This window comes from Rattus norvegicus, chromosome 11, assembly GCF_036323735.1.
Source record: "Rattus norvegicus strain BN/NHsdMcwi chromosome 11, GRCr8, whole genome shotgun sequence".
NCBI lineage: Eukaryota > Metazoa > Chordata > Mammalia > Rodentia > Muridae > Rattus > Rattus norvegicus.
Window position 1 is genome coordinate 43690398 of NC_086029.1, and position 25354 is coordinate 43715751.

Below are 25354 nucleotides of genomic sequence, written 5' to 3' on the forward strand. Positions count from 1 at the left end.
GGTAGGACCCAGTGCCTTCAAGCGCTGGATGGACTGACAACAGAACAAGTCTACAGTGCAGAAGCCTTGTTACCTTCCATCTCTCTCCTAGTAACCCCGGGACTGGGAGGGGCTCCGACACCTTTTTAGAAAAAGAACAAAAGCTATATATTGTTCAGATCCCACAGCACAGGATGAAAGGCAGGCACACTACTACTCTTGCACGAAGGGTCTTTTATTGCTTTAAGTCTCTTGGAAGGTATCGATCAAAAGTCACTAAGAGTGACTGAAAGGACACTCATCTCTTCAAAGCTAGTTTCTGACGTGTGTATTCCCTTCTGTCTTAGAGGACTAGTGGCTGCAGAGTAAGGCGGTTGTAGAGGAATTATGAAAAGGGACATCTAGAAATGGAAACAGATTTCTAAATAAGCTACTGGTTTGCTGATATGGTACAAGTTTTTACAAGTTCATTGCAAAATTTATTTTCTAGATTGGTTTCCTAGTAAAGCAGGAGAATTCACCCCAAAAATAAACAAATAAATGAAAAAAGGAAAAGGTTTCACAGAAGCTATCCTGTTCAAATAAGTTATCTATTTTTATTACAAAGTCATCAAAATCTTCACCTAAGCAGTGTGAGTTCCATAACTGACCCTGTGTCTCAGGGACCAACAATGGAGGTAGCCAGGACCTCTGTACAGCCAGGGCTTTAGGAACACTAGTTAGAGCTGCTCAAGCTCTGAAGAACTGGTACAGTCTCCATCTTTTCTTGAGCCTTACTAAGTGTACCAAGCAAGAAGTGCTTCAGACTGGGCTGCCAGTTTACCCTTTGCGGTTGTAAGTACTAGGGTCTAAATCCATGGCGTGCACATGTCAGGTGAGCACACTGGTGAATGTACAGCCCACTTGCAGTTTTCATGTGAATGAAACAAATTACGTTTTAAAACCATCCAATAGTGAACACAAATTACCTCATTAAAAGTTATATTTTTCCATAAACAAATGAGGCAAGAATTTGATGATTTATTAAAAAAGCAAAATAAGATATAGTCTATTAGTTATACTCACAGAATAACTAAGCTCTAATATAGAAGTTTGGAGTATAAATGCCATACATTTTGATGCTTACCAAACAGATTTAAACTGTCTCTGAGTTACAAAATATTAAACTCCAAAATATCAATAAGCCAGTAGTCACACAGGATAGTGAATGTAAATGGTTACCTCCAAATTCTTTTCTAGCAGGTGCCGGACTCCTAGCCCCTTATAGTTCATAAGAAATTAGGCAGCAGAAAGGGAATGACATTAAATAAAGAGTTGAAATGTCAAAATCTGCTCTAATAGTCATGAATGCACACAGCATGTACAATATGTAAATATCTAGACATTACACAGAGCTGTTGTTCAGTGCAGATGCTCACAAGAAGTGGGCATTGCATTTAGCTAAGAGAACATTTAAAGAGGTATATAAAACATATTAAAAACATGTATGTTCTTCACTTCTAAAATACATTTTCCAGAAATTAATAAATGTTAATTGTCTTTGTAAAACTACAGATGAGGAATTAAAAAAATATTAAATTTAGTTTTACCAAAGAACTTCATACATGCCCAACCACATCAAAGTAGCAAAATGCAAGCAAGTGTCTCCTGTGCAAGGCAAGGAGGCAGCCTGACCCTGCTCGAGAAACCCGCTGGATAGACACACCATCTTGCTGCTCCCCAGCGTTCCTTTCAGACAAGCTCAAGAGGTAGCAATAATGACATAAACACGGAAAGTCCAGAGGATGAAGAGAAAACATGCACAATGTGTTAAATGAAGTGGAGGAAACCTTAAGTTAAACAGGCATCCTAAGAGTAGCTGGTTACCTGAAGGTGGAGGTGGCCTCTGTGGTGGGGCAGGACGTGCTGGAGGAGCAACTGGGCGGGGAGGGGGTGGCCTCTTGGGCTCTATGGTCTGGGAAGACTCCTTCTGGGCTGCTGGCTGGGTGTCAACTGGAGCACCTGTGGGAGTGAGTAGGTGAGGTCAGGTGCTAAGCCGGTGCTAGTGAGAAGGAATGCGCACATGTAATGCACTGACCCAGTTTTCTCCTCTAAAAATTCTGTGCATCAAAGAAAGAATAGAACCAAAGCAGTGGTTGCCATGGGACCACCTTCTGGAGCCATGGGCACCATGGGCTACCCTGTGCTGACTTTTACATGGCTGAGGTGCTACAGGCTGCTTTACTGAGGAGGACTATTATTAGGAGACAAATTTACTGTTTGAGTTAGGTCATACATAACTTGCTGGTCAGCAGAGAGGGGAAAAGCCCGATTAGTCACGGATTCGTAGGATAGAAAATCACCAGCTGTAAACAGACACTTCTGACCACATGGATAGGACTGAGGCAAACCATCCAGTGGCAGCAATGGCACAGTTCTTTCACAAAGAGTTACGGTCAGGAAATCCACCTTCTGTCTACAGTGCACTCAGCACACAGTTAAAACAATGTGCGCTGATTAGTTTTTGTCAACTTGATATGAGTTAGAGTCACTGGGGGAAGGAACTTCAACTGAGGAACTATGTCAGATTGGCTTGCAGGCCAATCTCCTTGATTAATGACTAATAGGACCAGGCCCTGTGGGTGGTACTACCCTTGGGGGGTGGTCCAGGAGGAACAGGAGAGCAGACAGAGTTAGCCACTGGGAGCAAGCCTCTGTGTCAGCTCCTGCCTCCAGATTCTTTCCCTGAGTTTCTGGCTTCCCTTGATTACCTGTAAAGCAAAGAAGCCCTTCCCTCCCCATGCTGGCTTTGGTCAGTATATTAGGGTTTCCATTGCTGTGATGAAACACCACGACCAAGAAGCAAATTGGGGAGGAAAGGGCTTATCTGGCTTACACTTCCATATTGCTGTTCATCATTGAAGGAAATTAGGGCAGGAACCTGGAGGCAGGAGCTGATGCAGAGGCCATGGAAGGGTGCTTCTCACTGGCTTGCTCAGCCTGCTTTCTTACAGAACTCCAGGGCTACCAGCTCAGAAACAGCACTACCTACCACGGGTTGGAACCTCTCCCATGAATCACTATAGTCCCTATAGCTGAATCTTATTGGAGGCATTTTCTCCATTAAGTTCCCTCCTTTCAGATAACTCTAGCTTGTGGGTCAAGCTGACAGAAGACCAACTATCACAGTCAGTGTCTTATCACAGCAACAGGGAGCAAACGAGGACACAACAGTTCTCCAAAGTTCAAACAAACTGTCTTGACAAAGTCGCACAAAATCTTCAAATAAAACACTCACCCTGTGAACTTAGAGGTCCTGGAGTTCTTGATGGTGCTCGACTAGGTCTGATGGGAAGAGAAGGTGCGGAGTACTCTGGTGCTGTGGGTGACTGGCAGGGACTGGTCCGGGGCGAAGAGCTTGGAGAGGTGCCGAGGCCAGAGCTGGAGGATGGCTGGAGGTGCTGAGGAAGAAGCTCCTCCACCTCAGCACTGTAGTCGTCGACATCACCTAACGAAAGCAAGGCCAGCAGAGAGCACCTTTTAACTTTTCATCTTAGGCTTTACAGGGCTAAAAGGCAAATAGTAAGCCATCACCAACACACAGGGAGTAAGCATAAAGGCGTGTAAAAATATTTGTAAATATAAAGATTAGCGTCAGCACAAATGTTCTTACAGAGAACCTAAAGATGACCATCCCTTCAGCTGCAGCTGCACCCGGAGCTTGCTGACTGGAAGCACTATTAACTGAGCAGCAGTGAAACCAACTTTGCCCATGTGCTCTGTGTGATGCCTCTACTCCCTGCCCAACCCAGGTCCAACTTAACAGTCCACGAGGTCTTGGGCAGTCACACACCCTTAGCCAGAAGTCTCCTATTTCAAGCCTTTCACTCAGCATAGATCCATTTCTTCCATCAGGTCTCATCTCCACTTACCTAAGGATTGGAGAGTGGGGTCAGGGTACCCCATGCAAGAGGACCCATAACCTACAAACTAGCCGTCCTTCCAAGTCCTGTTTTTTTAAGGCTGTTACCAGGAGTTTATGAGACACCCTTTCTCTCACCTACTTCAGAAAACTCCACCCTCTGTCCCTCCAGTGACTGAACTATCTAATAAGCCATTCAGGACTAAGCAGAAAGCACTACAGTAAGTGGGCCCTACCACCCTTCTGCACACCCGAAGTCCTACGGACAGCACGCACGGCAGTCTGAACAGCTCAGTGTTGTCCTCAGCGACAGGGCTGCCTCCGCCTTCAGCTATATGGCCTCTGGGTCTTCCCCTGCAACACTTCAGTCAGCTCCTCAGCTCCACCCTTTACTCCACCAAGATCGGGGGCTTGCTTCAGCCCTGTTCAATCTGGTCCTTCTGTGTTTGGTGCCCGATGTTCGCTAAGGTTCTCCTGTTGCCTGTGCATGATAAACCCTACCAATCCTCATCCACACCTCACGTCTCTGCCAACTGCACGTGTCTGTGAGTGTCACTTCTTGAAGAAACATGAAATCTTCATGGTTACATTAACGATGTTTGTAGTTTCAATCTCCTTTGGGTTCCCCAAGTTGCCTGAAAATTCTATGATCTCCTGGTTGGTTATCCCTCTCATTCTTTTGCCAGACACAGTATTTGAAAGCATCTCAGGTCCCCTCAAACTGAGGGCTGTCCTACTCCTGCAAATGACGTGAATATATAAACCTGTGAGCAAAAATAAATATACTTTCCATAACCTGTTTCTGTAGGGGATTTGGTCACGACTAGAAAAGGAACAACGTAACCTGGCACACAGAGCGCACACACTTGTAGCTAGCTGTGATCATCCTAATGATGTTTAACCTGGCTGTACTAGATTGCAGTGCGGAGTCAGGTATGCCTTTTTAGAAAGGCTGGTGACAGAACCAGGGCCTCACCTACACTGATCACAGAGCTACATCCTATAAAACTATGCCACACATATAACATATAAAAAGAAAATGGACTTTCAAATAATGGTAAGAAAACTACAATACCCACGCAATTTGTCCCAAAGTCTTGACTGCCTTTTTATCCATGGGTTCAGTTCTGTGAGCCGCTTGGACTCTTTCTGAAGTCCTTTGGAAGGTATCTTCTTTTGTATAATTATGAACTTACTGGAACTTCTACTTAACTTTAATTCTGGCACAAACTGCACACTCAAAATACTAATTCACACTTTTACCATACAATATAAACTAAAATGTGCAATTGTATTTACTATTTAATGACAAAATAACACATAAATTACCAAGTATAATGTAATCAGGTAAACATTATGCTATAGGAAATAAGTCACCGAGGCAAGTGCAGGAACCCAAGCAACAGAAACCAAGACTACATGGCATCATCGGAGCCCAATTCTTCCACCAAAGCAAACACGGAATATCCAAACGCACCAGAAAAGCAAGATCTAGATTTAAAATCACATTTGATCATGATGCTGGAGGACTTCAAGAAAGACGTGAAGAACTCCCTTAGAGAAACACAGGAAAACATTAATAAACAAGTAGAAGCCTACAGAGAGGAATCACAAAAATCCCTGAAAGAATTCCAGGAAAACATAAATAAACAAGTAGAAGCCCATAGAGAGGAGTCACAAAAATCCCTGAAAGAATTCCAGGAAAACACAATCAAACAGTTGAAGGAATTAAAAATGGAAATAGAAGCAATCAAGAAAGAACACATGGAAACAACCCTGGATATAGAAAACCAAAAGAAGAGACAAGGAGCTGTAGATACGAGCTTCACCAACAGAATACAAGAGATGGAAGAGAGAATCTCAGGAGCAGAAGATTCCATAGAAATCATCGACTCAACTGTCAAAGATAATGTAAAGCGGAAAAAGCTACTGGTCCAAAACATACAGGAAATCTAGGACTCAATGAGAAGATCAAATCTAAGGATAATAGGTATAGAAGAGAGTGAAGACTCCCAGCTCAAAGGACCAGTAAATATCTTCAACAAAATCATAGAAGAAAACTTCCCTAACCTAAAGAAAGAGATACCCATAAGCATACAAGAAGCCTACAGAACTGCAAATAGATTGGACCAGAAAAGAAACTCCTCCCGTCACATAATAATCAAAACACCAAACGCACAAAATAAAGAAAGAATATTAAAAGCAGTAAGGGAAAAAGGTCAAGTAACATAAGGCAGACCTATCAGAATCACACCAGACTTTTCGCCAGAGACTATGAAAGCCAGAAGATCCTGGACAGATGTCATACAGACCCGAAGAGAATACAAATGCCAGCCCAGGTTACTGTATCCTGCAAAATTCTCAATTAACATAGATGGAGAAACCAAGATATTCCATGACAAAACCAAATTTACACAATATCTTTCTACAAATCCAGCACTACAAAGGATAATAAATGGTAAAGCCCAACATAAGGAGGCAAGCTATACCCTAGAAGAAGCAAGAAACTAATCGTCTTGGCAACAAAACAAAGAGAAGAAAAGCACACAAATATAACCTCATATCCAAATATGAATATAACAGGAAGCAATAATCACTATTCCTTAATATCTCTCAACATCAATGGCCTCAACTCCCCAATAAAAAGACATAGATTAACAAACTGGATACGCAACGAGGACCCTGCATTCTGCTGCCTACAGGAAACATACCTCAGAGACAAAGACAGACACTACCTCAGAGTGAAAGGCTGGAAAACAAATTTCCAAGCAAATGGTTGGAAGAAGCAAGCTGGAGTAGCCATTCTAATATCAAATAAAATCAATTTTCAACTAAAATTCATCAAAAAAGATAAGGAAGGACACTTCATATTCATCAAAGGAAAAATCCACCAAGATGAACTCTCAATCCTAAATATCTATGCCCCAAATACAAGGGCACCTACATACGTAAAAGAAACCTTACTAAAGCTCAAAACACACATTGGACCTCACACAATAATAGTAGGAGATTTCAACACCACTCTCATCAATGGACAGATCATGGAAACAGAAATTAAACAGAGACGTAGACAGACTAAGAGAAGTCATGAGCCAAATGGACTTAACAGATATTTATAGAACATTCTATCCTAAAGCAAAAGGATATACCTTCTTCTCAGCTCCTCATGGTACTTTCTCCAAAATTGACAATATAATTGGTCAAAAAACGGGCCTCAACAGGTACAGAAAGATAGAAATAATCCCATGCGTGCTATCAGACCACCACGGCCTAAAGCTGGTCTTCAATAACAATAAGGGAAGAATGCCCACATATACGTGGAAATTGAACAATGCTCTACTCAATGATAACCTGGTCAAGGAAGAAATAAAGAAAGAAATTAAAGACTTTTTAGAATTTAATGAAAATGAAGGTACAACATACCCAAACTTATGGGACACAATGAAAGCTGTGCTAAAAAGATAGCATTTTCAGCAAATGGTGCTGGTTCAACTGGAGGTCAACATGTAGAAGAATGCAGAGCGATCCATGCTTATCACCCTGTACAAAGCTTAAGTCCAAGTGGATCAAGGACCTCCACATCAAACCAGATACACTCAAACTAATAGAAGAAAAACTAGGGAAGCATCTGGAACACATGGGCACTGGAAAAAATTTCCTGAACAAAACACCAATGGCTTATGCTCTAAGATCAAGAATCGACAAATGGGATCTCATAAAACTGCAAAGCTTCTGTAAGGCAAAGGACACTGTGGTTAGGACAAAACGGCAACCAACAGATTGGGAAAAAATCTTTACCAATCCTACAACAGATAGAGGCCTTATATCCAAAATATACAAAGAACTCAAGAGGTTAGACTGCAGGGAGACAAATAACCCTATTAAAAAATGGGGTTCAGAGCTAAACAAAGAATTCACAGCTGAGGAATGTCGAATGGCTGAGAAACACCTAAAGAAATGTTCAACATCTTTAGTCATAAGGGAAATGCAAATCAAAACAACCCTGAGATTTCACCTCACACCAGTGAGAATGGCTAAGATCAAAAACTCAGGTGACAGCAGATGCTGGCGAGGATGTGGAGAAAGAGGAACACTCCTCCATTGTTGGTGGGATTGCAGACTGGTACAACCATTCTGGAAATCAGTCTGGAGGTTCCTCAGAAAATTGGACATTGAACTGCCTGAGGATCCAGCTATACCTCTCTTGGGCATATACCCAAAAGATGCCCCAACATATAAAAAAGACACGTGCTCCACTATGTTCATCGCAGCCTTATTTATAATAGCCAGAAGCTGGAAAGAACCCAGATGCCCTTCAACAGAGGAATGGATACAGAAAATGTGGTACATCTACACAATGGAATATTACTCAGCTATCAAATACAATGACTTTGTGAAATTCGTAGGCAAATGGTTGGAACTGGAAAATATCATCCTGAGTGAGGTAACCCAATCACAGAAAAACACACATGGTATGCACTCATTGATAAGTGGCTATTAGCCCAAATGCTTGAATTACCCTAGATGCCTAGAACAAATGAAACTCAAGACGGATGATCAAAATGTGAATGCTTCACTCCTTCTTTAAAAGGGGAACAAGAATACCCTTGGCAGGGAATAGAGAGGCAAAGATTAAAACAGATACAGAAGGAACACCCATTCAGAGCCTGCCCCACATGTGGCCCATACATATACAGCCATCCAATTAGACAAGATGGATGAAGCAAAGAAGTGCAGGCCGACAGGAGCCGGATGTAGATCGCTCCTGAGAGACACAGCCAGAATACAGCAAATACAGAGGCGAATGCCAGCAGCAAACCACTGAACTGAGAATAGGACCCCCGTTGAAGGAATCAGAGAAAGAACTGGAAGAGCTTGAAGGGGCTCGAGACCCCATATGTACAACAATGCCAAGCAACCAGAGCTTCCAGGGACTAAGCCACTACCTAAAGACTATACATGGACTGACCCTGGACTCTGACCTCATAGATAGCAATGAATATCCTAGTAAGAGCACCAGTGGAAGGGGAAGCCCTGGGTCCTGCTAAGACTGAACCCCCAGTGAACTAGATTGTTGGGGGGAGGGCGGCAATGGGGGGAGGATGGGGAGGGGAACACCCATAAAGGAGGGGAGGGGGAGGGATTAGGGGGATGTTTGCCCGGAAACCGGGAAAGGGAATAACACTCGAAATGTAAATAAGAAATACTCAAGTTAATAAAAAAAAAAAAGAAAGAAAGAAAATAAGTCACCATTAACACTGTGTTCAAGGAGAGAGAGGAAGTGGGATACTAAGCCATCGTACACATACACACCTTCCATGTCAAAGTCCGCTGAGACCTCTGCATCTTCACCGAGCAGGGTGGAACTGGTTGATGAGGGCAATGTGACACTGATTTTCTCTAAACTCATCTCTTCTTCCAAAGTTTTGATCCAGTCTGGACTTTTTAAAGTAATTGTTATAGTCCGATTTAATAACTAGTTGATATAAAAAAAAGATACAGAAAATGTATTAACATGGAAATGACTGTGGGAGAAGGGTCACTATGTCATACCATGCCGTGGCATCAACACTTTAGTTGGATTATCATCAAAATCCAATCTGCCACACACACCGAAACTTTCCATGTTAAGGTTGCTCACATTCTGCCTTATGGTGCCAAATAAAAGTAGTTAGGACTCCTTATCTCTTCCTGGCCAAATATAAACCACTGATAATCTGTGATGTAATTTTGGTTTGGGTCCATAAATTAAAGAACTGCTCCTGCGTGAAACTACACAGGAGAGGGGCTTTGAGCATGCGCGTGCTGTGGTTCGTCCTTTCTCACTTGGCACACCAGCCCTGAGAGCTGCCCCACCGCATGCTGAAACAGCTAACCTATGCTTTTAGCATCTCAAATGTCGGGAGAATGTTGTGTGAGGATTATTTTGAATCTTCTACAAAAATGAACGGTTGCGGAACTGGAATGGCTGCAGCATGTAAAGCATGCCCTCAGCTTTTCTTATACATTTAAGTGACTTTTAGATCTAAGGATGATTCGATAAACATCAACATGTAATAATCAAGTTACATGTGTCTTGGATTTATTTTAAATTCTTCAAAACTGTGTTGTTGGGTCAAAGCAGACTCCTTTATCCTGGGCATGGAGATGATATGACCCTCATTTACAGTTCACAGCACACAGGAGACCCGCTCCCTATTGATAAGCTCTTTATTGCAGGTTCAAATTTCCTTTGTTTGAAGAGTTGATCTGCATAGGTACGGCCAATGCGCCATGCTGACAGTTGGCAACTCTGTGGGTAGATCCAGCTCAAAGTATTACCGCTCCCCAGAGCTACTCACTTAAGCAGCATGGCTGTCTGACAGCCACTGAGCTTTAAATTCAGAGTTCCTAAATCCATTACTTGTTTCACCAAACCCAGCATTGAAATGAATTTAATTAGTTTACATAGACATTTCATAGATCATAGATCAAGTCAACAAAAATCTTATATTTACCAAATATCATTTAAAGAACATGACCCCCCCTCTCTTTCCCTCCGTCCACCCCCTCCCCCTCGTGTGTATGTGTGTGTGTGTTGTGGTGTGTGTGTGTGTGTGTGTGTTTGAGTCTCTGTATGGTGTGTGTGTGTGTGTGTGTGTGTGTGTGTGTGTGTGTGTGAGAGAGAGAGAGAGAGAGAGAGAGAGAGAGAGAGAGAGTATCATAGGCTGGTTCAGACTGTTTTCTTTGAAATGGGATAATACCTGAAATACTAGGGTTAAATTCATGATTCTAACAAAGTCAACACATTAGAGGTTTAGAAATGTATTCCAAATTTCCAAAAGGGTCAACTAAGTATTATCTTATATTTTCTGTTTTTTTTTTATCATTTTGACATAAGTATATTAGTAATACATTAAAAAACAAACAAACAAATAAAACTCAGGCAATATACACATGCAAATATTCTCCTTTAAGAAAGCAAATGTAACATGACAAGAGAAGGGTAGTCAACTCCTGGGGAGTTGCTCACTGTTAGAGAAATGGAGCCTAGAATTCAATCTAGTGTATAATGGACCATACAATTATCAATACAGATTTCGCTAGAAAAGAAAAATGAAGATACAATTTACAGACCACATGAAGCTCAAGAAGAAGGAAGACCAACGTGTGGATGCTTCAGTCCTTCTTAGAAGGGGGAACAAAAATACTCACAGGAGGAAATACGGAGACAAAGTGTGGAGCAGAGACTAAAGGAAAGGTCATCCAGAGACTGCCCCACCTGGGGATCCATCCCGTATGCAGTTCAGTCACTATTGTGGATGCCAAGAAGTGCATACTGACAGGAGCCTGATATAGCTGTCTCCTGAGAGGCTCTGCCAGAGCCTGACAAATACAGAGGCAAATGCTTGCAGCCAACCATTGGACTGAGTGAGCATGGGGTCTCCATTGCAGGAGTTAGAAAAGGACTAAAGAAGCTGAAGGGGTTTGCAACCCCATAGGAAGAACAACAATATCAACCAACCAGAGCTCCCAGAGCTCCCAGAGCTCCCAGGGACTAAACCACCAACCAAAGAGTACACATGGAGGGACCCATGAGTCCAGCTGCATATGTAGCAGAGGATGGCCTTGTCTGGCATCAGTGGGAGGAGAGGCCCTTGGTCCTGTGAAGGCTCAATGCCCCAGTATAGGGGAATGCTAGGTTGGGGAGGTGGGAAGGAGTGGGTGGGTGGGGGAAGAACCCTCATAGAGGCAGGGAGTGGGAGGATGGGATAGGGGGCTTCTGGAGAGGAAACCAGGAAGGGGGATAATATTTGAAATGTAGATAAAGAAAATATCCAATAAAAAATGAAAAAAAAGGAGTGAAAATGTGAAAAAAAAGGAAAAATGATTCATAAAAATTGACAGATGCAACATTTTACAGAAACAAAATTACACAGGCCATCAGTGTAAGTTCCCCATCAATGACATTTCAAACCAAAGACTAGAAACAGCTCCAGCAGTTAATCTGAGAATGCTACAATGTGGTGTGTTTGCTATATGAGGATATTCTATACCCATGCTGGGAAAGGGCATTGGACAGGAAAGTCCCTCCTTGGTCATTCATGGGTAACTCCTGGGAAGGGTAAGGGCCTTCTGCACCCTCTGCCCCATGTTCTTGTCAAGAAAGCATGTTCTCCACTTGGTAGCAATGCGGAGAAGCTGAAATATCTAATTTTAATTAAAATTTTATAGTAATTTGTATTAAATATCATAGAAATCAAATTAGGCAGGGGCTGTGTTTTCCTTTTCATTTCTGTCAATGGTTAATAGCTCTGAGGGGAAAGTAAAATAACCTTAAGTTAGGCAGAAAACAGACTAGTAAATAAAAATACTAAGTGACCCTCATAGAGTTCACGGTTTTCCATTTGTCTTAACTGAAAATACATCTAGACATCAAGTGGCTGTCTGCACAAACACAATCCTGAGACATATGGAATGGTTTGGGATCAGCAAGTCTACCTTACCTCTTTACCATTTAGGCTCAGAACATTCAAGGCAGAGCTCCCCTCCAAAAATGTAACCCACATTTTATCTTCTACGAATCTTTAAGAGAAAGAATAAACAATGAGTAAGAATATAATTAACTTCTCAGACATAACTAGCTCAATCTGTAGCCACTGGTGTACGAATGAACAGCCGGGGCCAAAGAGAACATGGTGGCCACTGGCTGGTTCTCAGAGGACGCTCTCTTTCTACACAGCACTTCCTTCACCCTGTGACAAGCACAGGCAGGAGAAAGGGCCTCATTCAAGGCGAGCCAATGCACCTATGGCGTTCCTTCCCCGCAACAGATTATTTTCTTATCAGTACGCTCCCTAACGTTGGCAATATTCTGAGGAAAGTTTTAAATTTCAGTTCTGAATTAGGAAGACCCCAGTGAGCTAAAAATCCACAAATCCCTTCTCCTTTATCCGTCTCTCTCCCTTACACAGTGTGGACCTTACCTTTGTTCATGCAGCTACCTGTGCCTACTCGCACAGCTCACAGAGTTTCTATGCTTGGCAAGGCTTACTGTTATCTGTAAATGTCGAAGCCTTTACAGTGTACTTTCTAAAGCCTTAAGTTCTTAAGCCTTTTACAAAAAAATGAATTCATTATTGCTAGGGCATGCATGTGGAGGTCAGAGGACAACTCTGTAGGGTCTGCTATCTCCTTCCTCCTTACATGGGTCCCAAGTGTGGAACCGAGGCAATGCCTTTGTGCACTGAGCCATCTGTCAGGCTCAGGTTTTATAAAAGTTTGATGATTTAAAATAGAATGCTCTCAAAGGTTTGGGGAGGGGTAAGAAAAATCAAAGGGCCTATTAAAAAATGTCTATTTTTTAAAATTTGTTCCTCTGCTCCTTGAAAAGACCTGTTATGTCTCAGGCATGAATTCCACCTGACAGAAACTACCCCATCATCATTCCATGGGTCTGGAGAAAAAGCCACTACAATGACTTTTCCAAATAGATAAAGCAGAGCCACATCTTTAAGTTCTCTGCTCTTCTATGGTTTCTACAATTCCATACCTTACAGAGGTTTGCCTACTGAACACAAATAAACTATCCTCAAAGAAGCAAATGAACATCATACAAAGGCAGTGAGTAGAGAAGTAGGGTGAGAGAAAGCCCTGCTAGGACAAGAGGCATGCTGGCCTGCAGGAAGCAGGTGGGTAAGTCAGCACAGGGACTGAGACCAGAATAAATGGCTCCTACTCATCACATTGCTGCTGGCTAGAAATTGAACATTTATCTCTTATAATGACATTTATAATATAAACATCAGATTTCTTAAGCTTTGGGAATTAAAAAAATCCCTCCAGGTTGTTTACTTATTAAATAGTTATTTACATATTTTCTATGTAGTTCACACTGTCCTTGAGGTAATTATCCTCCTGCCTCTTGAGTCCTAAAGTACTGGTGTGCACTATCAAACCTTTATTTTTCTCTCCTTAAAACACTAAAATGTCCAAGCATAGCTTCCCTCTCACACAAACCTTGCTACATTGTTCCACTGTACGGAATCAGGAAGAGGCCATTCCTGAATTAAAAAATGTCTTTGTCTTCAATTGTTCATGTATGTTTCATTATTCATTTTAAGTTTCCTACAGAGAACTTAATTTGAAAACCCAGGAGCTCTTGAAGAACATCCCAAGTGCGGCTGTCTAGTGTGGAGCACCAGCCCATGAAGCAGTCAGTCAGTAGAACAGACTCCCCAGTGCACAAACGACCACTTATATGTGCTGGGTCATAAACCCTCACTTACCTTATAAGTATAACTTCGCCGAAGTGTGCAAACTGCTGCAGAAGCTCATCGATCAAAGCATCGTCAAAGAAAGTATTCTCTTGTGCAGAACTTTTGATTGAGACCAGTACTGTGCCGTCCGGTGGGCCCTGGACTGCAATAACTTCTTTATAAATTTTTTGTCTCTCTTCAGCTTCAACTTCAAATATATCTATATCGATCAGGGCGACAACGGGCCTTAAGGCACAGAGGAAGGTAGATGCATTAGAAATGTTTCTAAAGGGTTTTATTTCAAACAAACTTCAAGCATCATTAGAAGAACTGAGGCTGTTTAAACCTGTGGTCAGAAGTCTTCAGCTCGGCTCTTCCATAGTGCAGCAAGGTGCCAGGAGTCCATGTATACAGGATTTTACTTTCATCTTGGAAACTAGCATTCAGAAGATCTAAGTCTTCAGCTGCAATTAGAATAAAGGAAAGTTCAAGAGAGGCCACATGAGAAGGAGAGGCAGGGCATACGGCACACGTAAGTGCATACTTTCTTCTAGAACCTTCAGCAGTCTGAGGACAGGATGACAGAACACTGGAAGCAGCCACTATTAGACATCTTTAACCTAGAAATTTGTTTGTCAAGTTATTTTATTCTTTACTCAGGGAGATGTTGCTTGCTTCTAAAATTACTTAAAGGCCTGAGACCAAACAATGTTTCATAAACGTTCTATTAAATGACCAAATGGTCATTGAAAAACCACAATTTCAGGATTGCAATCAGAAATTTTACAAAATAAATGTTTCTTTACATGAAATTATATCACTTAAAAATGGGCATAAAATGTTTGTTTTGTGCTAGATAACCTTTGTATAAAATAGCTTTTGTTGCTTAATATTTATTGCTCCTTTCTTCCTTCTCACAAAATTCAGATTAATTTACCTAAATAGAAAAGTTCACTCCTCACCTGATCTGTCAAAAGGCCACTTCCTCCTTCTCCAGAGGACTCGGTCTGTCCAAGCAGGGGTGCGGCACTTTTCACTGGTGTCATAGTCTTCGGAAAACAAGTCATATTTATAGGTTGGAGCAAACGTTACTTTTCCCTCTAAAAATCCTCTAAAGATCTAAAATAAACATACACAAAGTTTTTTTCAAAACACATAAACGTTTATGTTTTTATTTAAACTTTTTCTGGATTTTTGAGACTCCATGTATGCAATGAAACATGATCATAGATAGCCTCTGTTGTCCCTCTTCAGTGCTCCTCCATCCTCAACATCCTGTCTTCCTTTTTGATAACTCATTAAATCCCACTAGTGCTGTACAGATGTGCTTGGGTGTGGGAACATCCACTACTGCAGCAGCTCTCACCCTCCCTAATGCTGTGACCCCTTAGTACAGCTCCTCACGTGCTGACCCCAACCATAAAATCATTTTTGTTACTGCTTCAGAACTGTAATTTTGCTACCACTATGAATCCTACTGTAACTCTCTGGTATGTGGTTCCCAAAGGGTCATGACATAGGTTCATAACCAGTGTACCAGGGCATGGAAAACCTGCCAGTGGCCAGATCTTTAAAAAATGGTTCTCTCTCCTACAGTAACTCTCAGCTGCCAATGGCTGCTCCACAAGAGTCATCCAGCCTCTCTGTAGGCAACTCTGGCTGGCTGGTCCTATGTGGGTGCTGTGTCTCGGCCCCCCTCATCCTATTACCGCACTTTCTGCCTCACCGTCTGAGACGTCCCTGAGCCTTGGGGGTGGGGTTAATAGGGATGGATGATAAGACGGAGTGCTTATCCCAGGGCAGCTGCGCATCTCTCCACGGATTGCTGACACTATAAGGAGCTTATTTGTCCAAGGCTGAGTGAGAGCAGCCCAAGTCTGCGGTGGCCAGGAACTGCTGATGTATTTTATTTATGTGCTTGTCTTTGCTGGTGTCCACGGAGGTCACAATAGGGCTTTGGATCCAGAGTCTTCAGACAGGGCGGCAAGTGCCCTTAACCACTGAGCCATCTCTCCAGAACTATACTTTTATGCTTATGTGCTGGACAGTCTCATACAAAATATCTGTCTATCTAGTAAGTATTTCTAACAGAAAGAACGAAAGTAACAATAACCACCCCCCCAATAAAAATAAAAACCCCACAATGGAAAAATATGACCTTTTCCCTATCACTTAACCTTGCCATTAGTGAAACTTTAAAAGCATGAATAAAGAAATCATTCTGCTTTATGAGACACTCAGAACTCTAGGAAGGACTGGGATTGCAGTTCAGAAGCAGAACACTTGCCTGGGAAGCACAAAAACCTAGGTTCAATACCCAGTCTTACCCAATCTTAAAGAAAAAAGTGCCAATTGGTATGAAGCTCTGGGAACCATCTAGCCTGATATTGTGCTTTGGAATGACAGAGCTGACATCTATGATGGTGACACTCAGCTCCATGGTCCCACGCACTGTACCAGTGGCTCCTATCCCTTCTCCTTAAGCTGAGAGTCAACATTATCACCATCCCTACAATATAAGCCTTCTGTTTGACAGCGCATCTCACAAAGAAATTAATGTATTTTCTTCCTAGGAAGAATCATAAACTTTTTGTTTAATATTCCCTTCCCCTTCCTTTCTTTCTTATTTCTTTTCTTTCATTCTTTCAAGAAAAAATAATCCTGAATGCTACAGATATGTAGAAATGACTCACAATAAATACAGAAATAAAATAAGAAAATATGTTTAATGCCAAAATTCAAAGCCTCCTTTTACAGCTTTTCTTTATTGTGTGTGTATATATAATTTTATGTGTGAGTGTGTTGAGTGAAGAGGGCACATATGTGTCACAGGACACATGTGGAGGTCAGGGACAACTCTCAGGAAGCAGGATTCATCTGGATTCTGCAGTTTTACTCCAGGCTGGCTGGTCCAGAACCTTCTGGCAATTGACTGTTATTGTGTCTGCTTCCCAGCTGTCTAAGGACTGCAGGTGATGCCGCTGTATCGGCGTTTACCTGGGGCTTTCTGTGTAGGTTCTGAAGATCACACTTGACCTCCAGCACTGCAGGGCAAGTGCTTTAGCCCCATTCTCATCTCCCCAGTCCCAAGTCCCAAGTCCTCTCTCTCTCTCTCCCTCTCCCCCTCCCCTTCCCCTCTCTGAGGAAATATAAACTTATACTCCTTTTTATTTCTGTGTATCTTTTTATATGCCTACTTGTCTATTGTGTGTCAGAAGAGGACACTGGATCCCCTGGACCTAGAGTTACGGTCCTAGAGTTATGGACCTAGTGTTACAGTGGTTGTGAGCTGCCCAGTGTGTGGGTGCTGGGAACTGGACCTGAATTTTTGGTAAGAGCAGTAAGTGCACTTAACAGCTGACCCATGTCTCTAGCTCTCCAAAAGTCCCTCCTGTAAGACAATTATCTTCTCAGGATGTATTTACCTGTCCTGCATTTTTCTGATTGATGAGTTGATCTCCAGCTATAAGAGAATCCCAATTTTGCTGTCTTATGAGCTCTTTAACTTCTTCATTAGGAAGATCGATTCGATAGTTGAAATCACCACACCAGAATACGTAATCATGGGAGAAGAGCATTCTTCCCTGGAAACACGAGACAGCACTTGAAGTTCAAAATAACCCGTGTGTCACTGTCTCTCTGCTTCACGGGGCTTGCACTCTGCCACGAGCCCACGAGTAACAAGACAGCAGTCGAGAGGTAGGTGAGCACTGTTGGTGTCTCTAAGGACTGCTTTAAATCTTCAACACGGCTGACAGAAAATGGAGGATAAACTTAAATACAGTGCAGGGTTCTCTTAAGGAACAAAAGCAGAAGCTTACCATGGGGAAACTCAATTTTCGTGCTATTTCTACGAAATCTTCATTTCTCTCTTTGACTTGGGACTGGCCTGCAGCAAAGTGACTGCAGACAAAGCAAAGGCTGGTGGTGTGGAAGAGCATCCGGATTGCAACAGCGCCCTTATTTCCAGTCGCGCCTCCCATCCCAGTTTTCACAGTATCGACTGCAACATCCCTACACACAGAAGTCATGAATGGAAGAGCTGACATCGCTAGACCTTTCTTGTCAGGTAGTGAGAAGAGACACAGAACGGGTCTGTCACTGACCTGATAAAGGGAGCATGCTGCGGTCTGATAAAGACAAACAGGCAGACACCCACCAACTGCTCCGAGGCCAGGAGAACATACTTGTTGTCTCTGGAGATGGTCTTCTGCAGTTCCACTGCCCACAGCTTCTGGTTTGTTGTGCTGCCAAAGTGTTACAGAGGGAATCTTTAGGGAAAGTCTTATACACTTTTATACATCTCATTTCTTAAGAAGAAAAACATTTTCATGCAAGCTGCTTTCTGTTTCTGTTAAAAAGAAAAATGTGCAGCTCGACCAAAACAATAAAGTGTTTAAAACTTACAACTCATCCAAGAGGAGATATGGGTTTGGTGAGAAGGCACATCACGTAAAGGTACCATAGCCAAGCCTGACAACATGAGTCTGATCCCCATGACCCTTGGGGAAGGAGAGAACTGACCCTGAGGTTATCCTCTGACCTCTGCATGCACAGCACTGCACATGTGTGCCTTCATACACACATGCCCCCAAACAAATAATGCTAAAATAAAAAACCACCAAGAAACAAAACAACAAGAGAAATAAGAAATGAGTTAAAAAGAGACATGAGGTGAGTGACTCAGACAAACTCTACACTTTAATGTCGAGTATTATTAAGCTAATGAGAAACATGTACTTCTACACATCACCTTGTCTCACCCCCACTTATCTTATTCATGAATTTAAATTTTATTTAAAAACTACTCTGTGTGTGTGTGTGTGTGTGTGTGTGTGTGTGTGTGTGTGTGTGTGTGTGTGTGTTAAAAGTCCTGGAGAAAGAGATATAGGTTGTTGTGAGCCATTTTATATGGATGATGGGAACTAAATTCTGGTTTACAGGAAGAACAGCAAGAGATCTTAACTGCTAAGGTACCTCTCCAGTCCCCTAAATTAATTTTTATTTTAGTTTACAAAATTTTTCTTTTAAATGATTATGGAAAAAAATTTTAAGAGCTTACAACTGTAAAATAAGTCACCACAAACCAATATTTAGCTTCAAAAATCTCTCTTCTTCCCTCCTCCTTATAAACCTGGGACATTTTAGGCCAAGTCTAAGACATTTACCATTTTACTCCTAATTACTTTTATGTCTTTAATACAGTGGACATTTTCATCTTTACAAAAAACACAATACCATCACCAAACAATAACCCTTAATATCACCTAAAACTGAGAAACAAGGTCAACTTTATTTCTACTAGCAAAATGAGGCTACTGTAGTCTTTGTAGTTGCGCATGGCTGTCCTTCAGGGCATGTTATCAATCAACATCATCCACTGATGGTCAGTGTACAGTCTACAAAAATTCAGGTTATTATAATTAGGATTCAGAAAGAACTGACATCAACTATTCAAATTAAACTGTAAAAATATCCACAGGTTTAACAGACTGGCTCTAAGGAAGTGGTGATCATTATTGGTCTCACTGAAGTCCACCTGGGAGCTGCCCCCCTCAATGTTCTGAGCACATTTCTCTAATCACTGAATGGAAGCCCCTGCCATTCTACACTATGAACTACCTGCTGCCTCTCATAGCACATAGCCCTTGAAAGAACCACTCGAGAGTGTGGTCATTTCGACTGATGTTATTGGGAGGTATTTCTTTAGACTGTCCTGTTTGTTATGAGGAAAACAGGCAACAGTATTAACTTCTAATAATAAGACCTGAAGAGCATGGGATGTAGCTCCCTTAGAATAGGGTCTATCTAGCATGCATGAAGCCCTGGGCTCAATCCCATCCATGGATAAAAGTGGGGTAGCATTGTCACCTGAAACTCAGCACCTGGGAGGCAGGGGCAAAAAAATCAGAAGTTTAAGGCCAGCCACAACTAAATGGCTATGGGTAGTTTGTGGCCAGACTGGATCTTTGTCTGAAAAAGAAAACCCCAGAGTCAAAAAAAAAAAAAAAAGAATAAAGCTTGAAATTTTCTTCTATATTTTTAAAAATTATTGTTTACATGGCTGTAGTGTGCCAGTGTCTGTAGGAGAGAGCATAAGAAGACAACTTGTAGGAGCTGTCCTTTCGCTTTTGCCATGTGGATTCTAGTGAACAAACTAGGTCATCAGGCTTGGTGGCAAAGACCCTCACCTGCTGTGCTAGCTTGCTGGTCCGCTCAAAAGTTGTATTTTCAAGCAAAAGTGAGAATTTTTATAAAACTTGGGTTAGCCACTGTGATTTCACTACTTCCCAGTATTTGAAGAGTTTGATGAAATATCCATTGCTGATCCCAACCAAAACAGTATTGTAGATGTGTCAGAACTTAGGACTATGTACACACTCAGTGAACTTTTCTAAATAACCAAAGCCCACAGTGTTAGAAGACTGATCCACAGTAAGAGTGAAGGATTTTAGCACAACAAAAGCACAGAAAGCTCACTAATTGTTGGAGGTGGTCAGCAGCTACCAGCATTGACTGCTCTCCAGGGCACGCAAGCACTCACAGGGCAGCTCACAGCTGTCTGTTAACCCAGTCTCGTTCGTGAGCATCTCAGACCCTCTTCTGACCTCTCAGGCAGAGTCTATATATGACTCACTTATATACACAAAGGCAAAACACTAATACACATACAAACAAACAAACCTGTCTTTTCAAATTTCACTAACAAGGTTTTAGCTTCCATTTTCAACTAATTCCCCCCCCCCCCCACACCCACCAGAGCTGAGGACCGAACCCAGGGCCTCGAGCTTGCTAGGTAAGCGCTCTACCACTGAGCTAAATCCCCAACCCCTTCAACTGAGTTTTAAGAGGTACTACCATTTGTTCAGTTTTTATATAGCACCTTTCAGAGGAGACATTTTCTAGAAAGGTTATTAAAGTATTTTTCCAACTATATATTTATCTGGGTTTTTCTTTCACGTAATTCACTCCTAACAACTTGCAGCACAATATGGAAGCACGTGAAGTATGTGGAGGAACTCAGGTGTCTTTTTTTTTTTTTTCTTTTTTTCGGAGCTGGGGACCGAACTCAGGGCCTTGCGCATGCTAGGCAAGCGCTCTACCACTGAGCTAAATCCCCAACCCCCAGAACTCAGGTGTCTTAATGTAGACATTAAGCAATGTAAAACCCACAAACAATGCCATGCTTCCCAGTAAACTTCTGGTTTAGACCACAGTGCACATCTGGAGGTCAGAAGTCAACTCTGTAGAGCCACTTTCTCCTTCTCCTTTTTATAGTGGTTCCAGGATCAAACTCAGATCATCAGGTTTGGAGAAAAGACATCTTGCCAATATAAAATAACTGTTTACACTTTTCCAGTCTTATTTTCTACTATAATATCAATCTTTTAAGTTTAGAAAGAGACTCATACCAAAACTATTGAGAACTGCTATTTACAGTTTGAAAAGTTCCTTTCCACACACTTTCTCAATCCCAGCACTGTGACAGCTCACTGACCCGCCTTCCAGTGCTGTTACCAAGCTAGCTCACCTTGCATTCACAATGTTCCCAGCATTCAGCTCCACCATTTCTTCAAAGCCAATTGCAAATATATCAGTTGGCTTACTTCTCTTATCTACAATTAAGCATTCAAAAATACCTTTAAATATAGCATAGGTCAAATGGCAGCCTTACCCAATAAATTCAGTCCCAGATCACATAAAACTCCTTCTATGTTTTCAATTTGACCAAACTCCCATCAAAAGTAAAAATTCATCAGTGAGCTACACTGCTGCAAATTTAAGTCTATTTAAGAGTATTTTGAATATCCTTAAGAACTAAATAAAATCGTTTAAAAACAACGGTTAAAGTTTGTGCCTCTAACAATAGAGAAACACGCCTCGCTTCTTAAAGGTGAAGGCGAATCAAATTTGCAGAATTAAAGGAATTACTCCGAGAAGATATATGATCGAGATGCAGAAGGCATTTGCTGGTGGGGATTCTGCGCAAGGGCCACACTGCGCCTGCCCATCATTACACAAGCACGTGATGAAGCAGTTCTTGCTTTTGTTTGCTGACAGGAAACTGTACATGAAGGAACTAAGTAGGGAAATATAGCATGACACACACACACTGGGAACCATAATGGAGCTCAGACCCTGCCTTTGTTACACTGGCTGCAGGACCCTTTCTGTGTTTTAGGTTCTTTATCTATGAAACTAGAATAGCAGCATCAATGTAACGAATCTGCTAGAGAATTAAAGATGTGGAAAAAAACCCTATGATGTTCTTTTTATTATTAATCATTCTATTACTGTCACTTTTTTCCAATTTTGATTACTGTGACTGAAATGGCCAGAGTTTACTAAAATGTTTGAAATAAATTCCAAAAGCTAAGATATGATTGATTAAAAAGGACTAAAAAAGGAAAATTTCTATCCCGCACAATTTCCTACACATAGCCCCTTCATGTGTACTACTGGTATAACAGACTATTCTTAATGGAAGTTTAAGTGGAGTCGTAAGTTCCTAACTCGAATTACTTCATAATGTTGGAAAGCTGTTCTATGAATAGCTTCATGACAGGTATCTAACTAAGTTTTGTGTTGTTGTTAGTGTGTGTGTGTGTGTGTGTGTGTGTGTGTGTGTGTGTGTGTGTGTATAAACCTAAGGGCTTATGTGCGCCACATCTGTGAAACCTCAGAGTTGTGGAAGAACAGTAAGGCCTTTTCTCTCTGAGCCATCTCTCCAGGCCTTTTACAACCAAGGTATCACAATTTCTTTAAGACTGCTCATGATCTGCTCTGGAAAATGGAACATTCTGGGCTTGCATCATAAAGTACAAATGATCAACTATAAAATAAACTTGGGTCATGTCTATTTAAATCAAAACAGAAGTAGTTTCTCTTATATGTGTGGCTGCCTTCAAAGATGTCTCCATCCTGATCTCCTGAGAAACAACTGGACAAAAAATTTTTAAAAATTTGTGTTGCTTTTGTTTATGTTTATTTTGTTTTATGAATCAAAGTTTTACTGTATTTGACTAGAAATTAGAGCAATCCTCCTGTCTCAGTCTCCAGAGTGCTGGGATTATGGATGTAAACCACCACACCCAGCTCCATCATTGCTTTTTTTTTTTTTAACTAAATAGCAAATTTTCTATAAATAAAAAGTGAGGTAAGATTTTGTCAGACTTAGCCTGAGAAATACTGGCTTTCAAACTAATTTTAAAAAGGCAAGCCAAGTTTCTTTTCTAAATTAGTGAAGTGTCACACTGCAGTCAGGATTTTAAACCCCTGATATAAAAATCCAACCTTGAAACTCCTGGATGCCAGCTAACTTGGGTGCATCAAGAAGCCAGTCGGTGAGGGTCTGGTTCTTGAATGCTATGCTGCGGAACTGTTTCCCGCCGTTCACATTCCAGGTTCCAACACACACTCGGATCTTCTTGGGCTTTGAGTACTTGTAGAAGTTCTCACACATGTTCTTTAAGACTTTGGAAGATGCTAGACAAAAACAAGATGCAAGAGAATGTTAGCTGCAGCAAATCATCTGTAAAAGTGTTTTTCAGTGACAGAGGTATCTAGAAAGTACAACTATCATCACAAGCACAAATAAAATGCATGCGCAGGCACAAGGAAGATATCAGCCCTCAACGCCAAGCCCAGCCGGATGCATTAACCACACTGCATCAAAGAAATTAAAGGCTGACATAAAAACTACTACAGAATGACTGAAGAGACATAACGCATGCAGGAGGAACAGTTCGGATTCAATGGTATGCTTGTTCATATACCTAAAACTTAAATGCCTTTTTTAAAAAAAGCAATACAGCAAATGACTTAAAATCTTAATTAGGAAGCTGGTAAAAATATAAATTTTATTTCTCCCTAAACAAAAGCACTTAAAAATATCTCGAGTTAAAATTCAAATTACTGACAAGCAGCTTGAGAACAATGGCTCCCTCACAAAAATGAGCACAGAGAAGAAGATGAGAGGCTGGGTGAAATCCTACTGAATGCTTCCCTCTCATGGAAGGAGCTCATGAGCTCAGTAGAGACCTCCAGGGTCTGTCTATCTGTCCTCCTCTTCAGCCCTCTGTTCACTCACCACTCAGCGACCAGCCGTATCAGGCTTGCTCCCATTACACATTTTTAGCCTACAGTTTCCACCGCCTGCAGCACTCTTCCCTCCCTCCTCCGCCTCTCTACTCTCTCCTCTCATTAGCCAGTGAGAACTGCACTGTGTCATCCAGGTCCCCTGTCCTCCCTTGCTTAGTTCCATACACTCTCTCACTCTATGACAAATGACCTCACCTTCCCATGTTATTATTTATGATACTGAGAATTAGCAGAGGCCTGAGAACTGGCACTGTAAAGGTCAGTACCACATTTGTCTCCTGACCGTAGTTTTAACTTCGGAGCCACTGGGACCTGAAGATTATTTGGACAATCCTATCTCCACTTTCTTAAAGGCAGATGTGTACATTTCTCAACCTCTTCCTGTTTGATTTGATTGTCTATAGCAGTGACAGGGTGCAAACAAAAGCAAATTATTTGCTCTGTCCTCAGTACACCTAACTAAAGCTGATAACATCCAGTAAAAAGCCATTCTCTATTGTGATGGACATTACTGGCTCTAAAGTCATTGCTACTGCTACTGTGAAAACAGCATTAAAATCCACTCAGTATCAAGATGTCAATTCTGTGATTGTACAGCTTAAGGAACTGAACAAACAGTAATGCCTTGTGAACAAACCCAGGCTGTCTTGTTGTTTGAATGAACAAGGTCAAGTCACTTTACGAATGGAATAAGAAGGTAAAGTATAATCCTAGTTTCTTCTCACCATGATGGCACCTTGCTGTGCTTAAAGAAATGGGTCCGTTAAGACCACAGATGTCTAGACACTACATCCTTACAGAAATGGTGTTCATCACATAAACCACTGCACAGCCAAGCGCTCCCTCCTCACTTTCATTTAAAACAAAAACAGCAATGGTTGTCAGAAGACACAGTGGTGGTCAGGCAAAACATCCTAAGAAGGGAAGAGAAGGTGTTGCTTTGCAGCTAAGTTTCAGGCCAAACTTTGGCTTTGTCCTGTTTGCTACAGAGTTGGCTTTAAAGACAAGATCACGAACCACAGAGGATGAAGAGACGGGGTCCCTACGAATGCACAGGCAAGGAGAAGAGAGCCATATTAAGCATTGCCCATGCACCAGCTCTGACTTGGGGAGCAACACGATGCTGTTTAAAGTG

General features: G+C 41.7%; 1 protein-coding gene across 37 annotated transcripts in view; it reads right to left on the reverse strand.

Annotated features, from left to right (window-relative positions):
• Synj1 (synaptojanin 1) overlaps positions 1-25354 on the reverse strand; it is a 76818-nt gene that overhangs the window by 11689 nt on the left and 39775 nt on the right. For 15 of the 37 annotated variants that reach the window (XM_063270805.1, XM_039088691.2, XM_039088692.2 and 12 more), the window contains 14 exons: positions 23413-23604; positions 21650-21734; positions 18225-18365; positions 17940-18132; positions 17544-17702; positions 15081-15237; positions 14465-14582; positions 14149-14364; positions 12367-12445; positions 9194-9356; positions 3257-3466; positions 1846-1980; positions 1201-1239; positions 74-121 (listed from right to left, as the gene is read on the reverse strand). In XM_063270805.1, coding sequence (XP_063126875.1) covers positions 74-121; positions 1201-1239; positions 1846-1980; positions 3257-3466; positions 9194-9356; positions 12367-12445; positions 14149-14364; positions 14465-14582; positions 15081-15237; positions 17544-17702; positions 17940-18132; positions 18225-18365; positions 21650-21734; positions 23413-23604 — 1935 coding nt within the window. The remainder of the gene's footprint in view (positions 1-73; positions 122-1200; positions 1240-1845; positions 1981-3256; positions 3467-9193; positions 9357-12366; positions 12446-14148; positions 14365-14464; positions 14583-15080; positions 15238-17543; positions 17703-17939; positions 18133-18224; positions 18366-21649; positions 21735-23412; positions 23605-25354) is intronic. The other 22 variants (XM_063270813.1, XM_063270811.1, XM_039088697.2 and 19 more) reach the window with 3 other exon arrangements.